The sequence below is a fragment of the Sturnira hondurensis genome, unplaced genomic scaffold (assembly GCF_014824575.4).
Source record: "Sturnira hondurensis isolate 20B ecotype Veracruz unplaced genomic scaffold, ASM1482457v3 Scaffold0006713, whole genome shotgun sequence".
NCBI classification, from domain to species: domain Eukaryota; kingdom Metazoa; phylum Chordata; class Mammalia; order Chiroptera; family Phyllostomidae; genus Sturnira; species Sturnira hondurensis.
In genome coordinates this window covers 125318-133668 of record NW_028079344.1, presented here as the reverse complement: position 1 = coordinate 133668, position 8351 = coordinate 125318, and the positions used below count along the sequence as shown (strand labels likewise).

At 44.8% G+C, this 8351-nt stretch overlaps 1 protein-coding gene across 4 annotated transcripts in view; it reads left to right on the top strand.

Annotated features, from left to right (window-relative positions):
- DLGAP1 (DLG associated protein 1) overlaps nucleotides 1-8351 on the top strand; it is a 317237-nt gene that overhangs the window by 245811 nt on the left and 63075 nt on the right. For all 4 annotated transcript variants that reach the window (XM_037050284.1, XM_037050283.1, XM_037050286.1 and 1 more), the window contains one exon: nucleotides 5606-5979. In XM_037050284.1, coding sequence (XP_036906179.1) covers nucleotides 5606-5979 — 374 coding nt within the window. The remainder of the gene's footprint in view (nucleotides 1-5605; nucleotides 5980-8351) is intronic.

Sequence of the window (8351 nt, the reverse complement as noted above, 5' to 3'; positions counted from 1 at the left end):
TTGGAGAGCAGCTGCCGCGGATTGCCTGAGCATTGTTTGATTGTAGTTCTAACAGAGGAGTGGCTGCGTCTTACATCATTTCCAGGCATGAAGTGCCTGGGGCTTTTTTTTCTTTTTTTTTTTATGACTAACTTTCTGATCCCTCCCTCTCTGGATTTAGGTACAGTACAGGCACTGTGAGCAACAGACTCACCTCAGGAAGCCCACGTTTTGTAGCAACTTGTTAAAAGAACTTGAGTGCCTCTTTTAAAAAAATTGTGACTAAAACAAACCTTTCCATTCTTCCTTCTGAGAACAATGTTGTGTTTGATTAGCTTCAGAGCACTGCTCCGTGAAAGGTCTGTTCTCCCCACAAGAACGGCTGCTATCAGTTGAATAGATCTCTGAGCCAGACATGCCGAGGCTTGGGGCATTTGTCTGGCATTAGGAAGTGTCTGGAATACTAGTAACTACCAACTGGCAAGTCTTATGACTACAAGAGTTATTACACCACCCCTCCCTCTCTGTCCACATTCCCTCTCCTCCCCCTACACGCTCACACAAGCACGCTTTTTTCGACTTCAATGGAGAGAAGGTTAACTAGTCTTTGTGGTTTCCGTGGAGGATGACTTTAGTGGAAATCATTCTCATAGCTACATCCCTTGAGCCAAAACTAACCAGGAGAGAAAGCTAGGGGAAGCTCTGTGCTGGTCCCAGCAGCCCGCATCCCCCCACCCCCCGCAGCTCTCTGCCTTCTCACCATGACGTGGGCAGGGCAGGGACCACTGACCGCCACGCACTGGGTGGCCTGTAAATGTTCGGCTGTAAATATTTTGAAACACGGGAGCGATTTTTCTATGTGTATTTTATTCTGCGGCGTTTCTCCTTTTTTGCAGTATTTTTAAAGTTGTGGCTGGTACACCCCTTGTTGACCACTCCAAATTCATTCATTCTCCAAACCTTTGACAAGTTCCTGCAGGGCACAAAGAACTGCTAGGAGCGGTTTCCTGGCAGTTTCTCACGGAAAGCATCAGGCTTAACTGGACAAGGTGTTGAAATGGGAGGTTTAATGAGGGCATGAATACAGGTGGCTTCGGCGAAGGATCAGAGATGAGACGTAGAGTCCTGAGTATGCTAACTGTACCATTTAGTAGCTGAATGACTTACCTCCTCTGAGCATCAGTCTTGCTGTGAAACAAATGGGGATAGTGAGATCTTTCTTTGTCATTAGACCACGTCTATTAAATTGGTAGCACAGTGTGTGTTAGAGCAAGGACTCACTCTCTGATGGTGGACGAATTCTCCATCTCATCATCTTTGTTTTCACCTGGATTTGTGCTTTTATCCTGTGAAGGACTCCAGCCAGACCACAGATTGGCATTGGGTGGGGAGTCCGCCCAGTGTAGTGAATCGCCATGGCGGCCCAGCCTCCACAATTAATTTACTGGAAGGTCAGCACTTCTGGGCCAACTGATTGGAAGCAGCGGCAGAGAACTTCTCTGGTAGCCATTTTGTCCTCAGCTGTGCCAAAATGGGTGCCCGGGATGCCAGAAGGTATGTCACTGCTACCAAACAGCCTGTTGGTAATGTAATCCAGCCCCGTCTCTTGGCTTCCTTCTTAGCTCTGTGACATCGCTCTCAGTGCGTCTCTACCGAAATACTTTTTAGATTTCCATTCACATTCATAAAGCCACAGTGCTCCAGTTTGAAAGAAACCTTGTCACCTACTCCAGGTACCCTCATGATGGTGGTGCAATTTCAACAACTTCCCAACCAAAAGATGAGCTTGTCTGTGTTTGAACAACTTCCTGGACTAAGCACTCAGTTCCAGCAAGGTCCCCGTGTTCCATCTTTGGGCAACTGACTATGGGGAAATTTGTTTTTATGCCTCTCTAAACTTTCACATTGGTGGTTTTCCTGGGTGGTCCTTAGAGAAAACAAGTCCATGCCATCTTCTACACAACAGCCTTCAAAATAATTAAAAAGCCCACTGGCTTCCTTCCCTTGCAAACTGAACAACCCCTTTTGTTCATGGTATAGAATCATGACAGTAGAATTTAAAAAAACAAAAAATCCAGGAGAGAAGGAGGGTTTAGGGCTTAGCCCGAAAGGCTAGGAAAGAGTGATGCTGGGAAAAACCGGGGGATTGAATTGTATGAGTTCCTAGGGCAGCCTTGAATGCAAAAGATTTGAGGCATGAGAAGGAAGGGAATTGTGAGGAGTGAGAGCTGCGTGTTGGATCTTTCTTCTGCTTCGAAAGGTAATCTTAAAGATCTGAACTCCTTCTCATTCCTATTCGATGACTGGCAGTGGCGCTTGCTTGACTGTGACTTGGCAGCAGAACTGTGCCAAGCTCCACACTGCAGCGAAACCTCATCCTAAAGCCCCTGGGATGAAACGTGGTCGAGGGTTCTTGACCTCTGTTCAGCTGCCTCATTCAAAGTAGGACAATCTTAAATTCTTCCCTCCTTCAGGCACTGGAGCTGGGCCAGCCTGCTAGGGAGGGAAGACCTAAGTGCAGCATCCTCCCTGTCCAATCTAACCCTGCTGGACTTCTGGCATTGCGGCTGCTCTCTGGACATCCCCACTGACCAAAGTACTGTGGGGGCTAAAAGAAAATATTAACACTTTTTCCTCCCACTTTCTAAGGTTTTCTGGCTGGGCTAATAATCAAATTAACAGAGACAGATTAACAGTAGAAAATCAAAGCTTTACTGCATGCACAGGGGCAATTCACAGAGGCATGAAAACTCCACGAAAGACCATGAGGCAACATTGGGTGTATAAGACATTTTTGAACAAAGGGGAAGCGGGGAGGGGAGATTAGATTTCAGAAGTGAGAATGGGCGATTTACAGGTAGTTGAGGGAGACTGGAACCTAGGAGTCTGGCAAATTCTTGCTAGGCAACTCAGAAACAATGGGACAGAGGGGGTATCTAGCTAAGAGGCTTGGAGTCTTCCTGCTAGGGTGAAGATTCTTAAGGTGATTAAGACAAGGCTCCTTTTAAAGCAGGTTTCTCTGTCTGAATATCTTGGGCAGGAAAGGGGGGAGGACAAAAGTTCTTTCTGAGTCTTTTGTTTCTTAATAAACAGCTTAAGATCAATATCCCAAAAAGCAGCTCCCAGGTGGCGAATATTCGGTTCTCTTCAGCACCCAGAGTTATTCCTCTGGGAACCGAAGAGGGGCGGACAACAGCCCTCGGACAGCATCAGGTTGCAGTGAGCCCCAGAGAGCGTCCCCAAGCCCAGTTATCACCCTAGAAACGATGTGTCCCTCCACTTCTATGCCACACGTATGACATCACAGCAGAGTTTGTACTCTAAGTCACAGCACATGAAATGCTACTCCTTCTCTGCATTGTCCAGTCTTGACTGTCCACGCTAAAAGAGGAAATTGGGGTCGCTAACCACAAGCAGTAAATCACCCAAAAGATGAGACATTTGATGTTAGAATATGGCATTTAGTTTCTTTGGAATATGAGCAGGCCAAATGTCCTGACGAACCATTTTGAAGAATCATGAGTTCATACTGTAAAGCTTTGTCTTGGGAGAAAAAATAAATGATGTAGTCCCATCTGATTCAAATAGATTCTGCCCTAACTACAGTCAGTCCCCACTCTCACCCACCCTGGTCTTCAGGTGCGTGACCGACACTGAGTAGTACCCTGAGCAGGGCTACCGTGTTCACACCTCTCTAGGAAGCAGAAGATAACTCCACCAGGAGGGACCGTGAGTGAAACTAAACTGAGTGAGGTGAGATATCCACAATGCTCGCCTGGCACTCTGTGGCCAGAAGCTTCGCTGTGGGCCGTGGGGAGAACCTGAGACCAGACTGGTTCTGGCCCTGGCTCTGCACCTTGCAGGCACTGTGAGCCTCCACTGGTCCCATTTCCCCTCAGGACTGCTCATTGCTGCGCTCTGTTCCAGGGTAAAGCTGTATGTTTTATTCAATAATTCTAAATGGAAGGGTTTCCTGAGGTGAGCCTCTACCAGTCATCCATCCCAGAGAACTGACAGGTGACATATGTCTGATTCACAGTGCCCTTCCCCCTATCCACAAGAGCACATATGATAGTGTAATGTGACATCTGTATGGGTTTTTTTCTTCAACTCTCAAGCAGTCTCTGGGAAGTAGCCAAAGATCTCTGTCCCTATGTCTTCTATGGTTAAGGAAATTACTCTGAATCACAGGGCAGTGGAACAGCAGCAGGACAGTATAACAGGGTCTTTCTGTTGATTGTTCAATATTGGATGCTTCCTCTGAGTGGCGTCAGGAACCATCCTAGGTATTGAAGTGAATACTTAGGATGTGCTTGTTTTCCCTCCACAAGACGGCCCCAGTGCCAGCTAGAGCCGGGGGCTGGGAGTTGGGATTGTGTGCCCAGAACCAGCTGAGGTGGTGGAGCAACAGTGACGCAAGCGGAGTGGAAAAGGCACAGATGGAGGGGGGGGGGGGGGGAGGGGGGGCACGGGGGCGAGGCGAGGTGGGGAGCAAGTGATGGAAACACTACAGTTTGAACCACGTTTAAAAGAGAGCTGATTAAGGAATTGTTCTTTACTGGTAGGGAGTTCCCACTTGTTCACTTAATAATTCGTTTTGATTTGTGTTTTTCTATATCATGCTACACAAATAGAAAGCAAAAAAAACAGTATATAAAGCTTCTCGAAGACCCTCAGGGTTATAATCAGGTGGTTGGAGAGAAGCCCTAGAGGCTGCGTCAGCTGGAGCCTCAGGGGGACCTTCACTAAGTCACACAGGTCCAAGAAGGACACTTCACTGCAGAGACTCAGGCCCTAGAGTTGATCAAGTTGCCCTGCAGGATGGCGCATTACTGGGTGGTCCCCGACACACCACACACACAGAGACTGCTGTGTAAACTGGTGTGTGCACTAATTTACGACAGTGGACTTCAGGGCAGTGTATTCCCTCTGACTAGGTAGTTCTGCTCAGAAGCAACAACCAAAAAATTCAAAGCAATTTATGTAGTGAGCACCTATCCAGAAAGAGAGAGACGGAACAGAGAGGGAGGGAAGGAAGGGAGGAAGGAAGGAAGGAACTGGATGTTGATAAAGCAAATAGCAGAAAGCTATTCTAACATGCTGTGTACCCCCACCCTACCCAGACACCTCTTACTGTTACTAGGATTATACATGCTTACAACCTCTGTGCTTTCCTTCTTCTTTTTCCAGTGTTTATCACCAACCATCAGAATCTTCTTTAATGAGTTACTTTGTTTAATATTACCTCTATCTGATGTTTTCTGGAGAAGGCCTGACCCATGCGCACACATTATCCCTCAGGGTGCACTGTTGCCTGGGAAAAGTTCTACAGATGGCTAATCATGTCTATTTCATGTTGATGCATATGAATTTCCACTTCAGAAACCTCCATCTCAGAGATCGTTGTTTTCCCGTCTTTTGTCCCCTCGGATTTGTGGAGGTGTCACCTCAGAGAGGGCCCTGACGGCCCAAGCAGGAATTTTACTTGGTCTGTCACTGGACTTGTGCTCATGTTAAGTGTTTTAGTGTGTTTCATGTGCCCTGATTTCCAATGGATGTCAGTTACAATATCAGAAATTAAAACCCATGCAGAAATCACAGTGTCTTTGTTTTCACTGTCTTCCAGTGTCATCTTGCATTACAACATATAAGAAGACACCACCTCCAGTCCCACCCAGAACTACCACGAAACCTTTCATTTCTATCACAGCCCAGAGTAGCACAGAGTCTGCCCAGGATGCCTACATGGACGGCCAGGGCCAGCGGGGAGACATTATCAGCCAGTCTGGACTGAGCAACTCCACGGAGAGCCTGGACAGTATGAAGGCTCTGACAGCAGCCATCGAAGCCGCGAACGCCCAGATCCACGGCCCTGCAAGTCAACACATGGGCAACAACCCTGCCACTGTCACCACCACGACCACCATCGCCACCATCACTACGGAGGACAGGAAGAAGGATCACTTTAAGAAAAATCGATGCCTGTCTATTGGGATACAGGTAACAGGCTCTCTTTCTGTCCTTTGAAATAGAAACCCCAAACTAAGGAACGTGACTTTTTATTTTCCCCGAAGATTTGCTATCGTGCCATTTTGGATAATATAGCTATGTCTAGGACCCGATTTTCAAATTATTGTCTCTGGACTCCCTACATTGTTAAACACGATGAGAAAACTTAGGAAGCCACTTCATCTATAGATATTATTAGCAGCTGTTGTTTTTGTTCTCTAAATTGAATGTGTGGTTCTGAGTGTAGGATAATTAGACGAACATGAGCACGGTCAAACGCACAGTGCCCTCAATTCCTAATGTACATTTTGATTCTCAACAAAGGGGTGGACATCCAAGAATAACCTGGGTTCTCAGGTTGTGTTACTGTGCATTCAACCCCCTTGAGTAGCCAGATGAGAACAAAAATGTGAGTCATTCCTCATAGATGTGGGAGGGAGAGCAAGACCAAAGAGCCTGATGGTGTGGAAAGCAGTAACTCACATCACAGCATCAAAAGAAAAGAACGCACAGCAGTATCCATGTAACCGTTGGCTATTTAATCAATCACCTCATAAAAGTCATCAAACTTCTCATTTACTTCGCTATTTTCTGCTCCTCAAATATAACATCAAACTGACTCCTCCTTTTCACATCTATTCAGCTTGTCTTACCCTGCTAGAAAGTTCCTCTGTCTATGGGGAAGAGCCATTCTTCCCCTGTTTGGCTGTGCTGCGTCATTCTGCAGGCTCCCTTTGAGTGGTAACTTCCTGGTGGGGCGTGCAATAAATCTATCCGCACTGAACCAACACTAGGGCACATCTAAGAGCCAGGTGTGGGGTACATTTTCACAACAGTGATATATTTTCACAGTCCATTCTGCAGAGTCCACTATTAAACAGTAATTAAACTTTCTCTAGTAGTGGTAAGTCAAATGCTTTTTATAACCGGCAGGTTACCACAACACAAACTGTCAAGCTTCCTAAAAGAACTTGTAGCCTTGGTGCTCGGGACAACACGACCCAGCAGGAGGCATGGGCCCAAAGCCAGCCTCCACCCCACATGGTGCACAGCTCCCTAGAAGCTAATTCCCCTCTTACCACCAGAGGATTTGGAAAAGTGGGGAAGAGCAGAGGTCAGTCCTCTGTGTCATCCCAGGCAAATTACTTCATCTTCCTGAGCCTGTTTCTTCTTCTATCCCTCATAGGATTATTCTGAGAATTAAGTTTACTAACTCCGCTTTCAGTAGAGGTACAGAGCCTCCGTGAGTAGGGTGGTGGTAATGGCAGCACAGCAAGGGGAATATACCTAAAGCCCCGGAACCGTTTTTAAAATGGTTAAAATGGAAACTTTTCTTTACATATGTTACCACAAGTTAAAAAGTCTACCTTAGGGGTTGCTGGTTCGATTCCTAGTCAGGGCACATGCCTGGGTTGCGGGCCGGGTCCCCGGTGGGGGCCGTGTGGGTGGCGGCTGCACACTGATGTTTCTCTCCCTCTCTTTCTCCTTCCCTTCTCCCCTCTCTAAAAGTAAATAAATAAAATCTTAAAAGAGAGAAAAAAAACAATTTAACTAAAAAAAAATCTACCTTAAAATACAAAGGGAAAAATCTCAAAGTGGAAGTTAATAAATAGCAAAAACGTATGAAGCATCCTATTATGTCAACTTTATTAACTGTTTAATCTAGTATTCATAAAAATCTCCTTATATTGGAAAATAATTTGTAGATTTACATAGCGGTTAAGAGCATAGATTCTGGAGCCAAATTGCCGATGTTGAAATTCTGGCTTCTCCACTTATTGTGTTACTTCCAACAAGGTATTCAACCTCTTTGAACTTCAGTTTCCTCATCCTCTGTAATCTTATGGGTAAAATGGAGATAATTATATCACTGCCTCATAGACTATTGAAAGATTAAATGAGCAAAATAGTTAAAACAGTGCTTGACACATTCTAAGAACTAGATATGTATGAAGAAAACATTTTCCAAAGGAAGAACAACATTACTTTCATTTGTAGCTAATGCACATTGTCTGCATAGGAAATATAATGGAAACTGCTGAAAAACTATTAGAATTCAATAGAGTAAAGGAATATAATATAAATGCAGAAAAATCAATTACTTTTTAATATAGTATTAATAAACATAAAATGGAGCAAAAAAGTCCATTTGCAATAACAATTACTATAAAAGAACAAGATTAAAGTTCATAAAAATATATAATACCTATCTAATATCTAAAAACAAGTTCATTTTGAAGATTTTAATACCTCGAAATAACCCAGAGACTTGGGATTTTTTAAAATTACATTAAAAAATAATTACAGGATGAGATTGCCATAGAAAATATTAAGATTTATTATGAAATTACCAAAACCAGGTC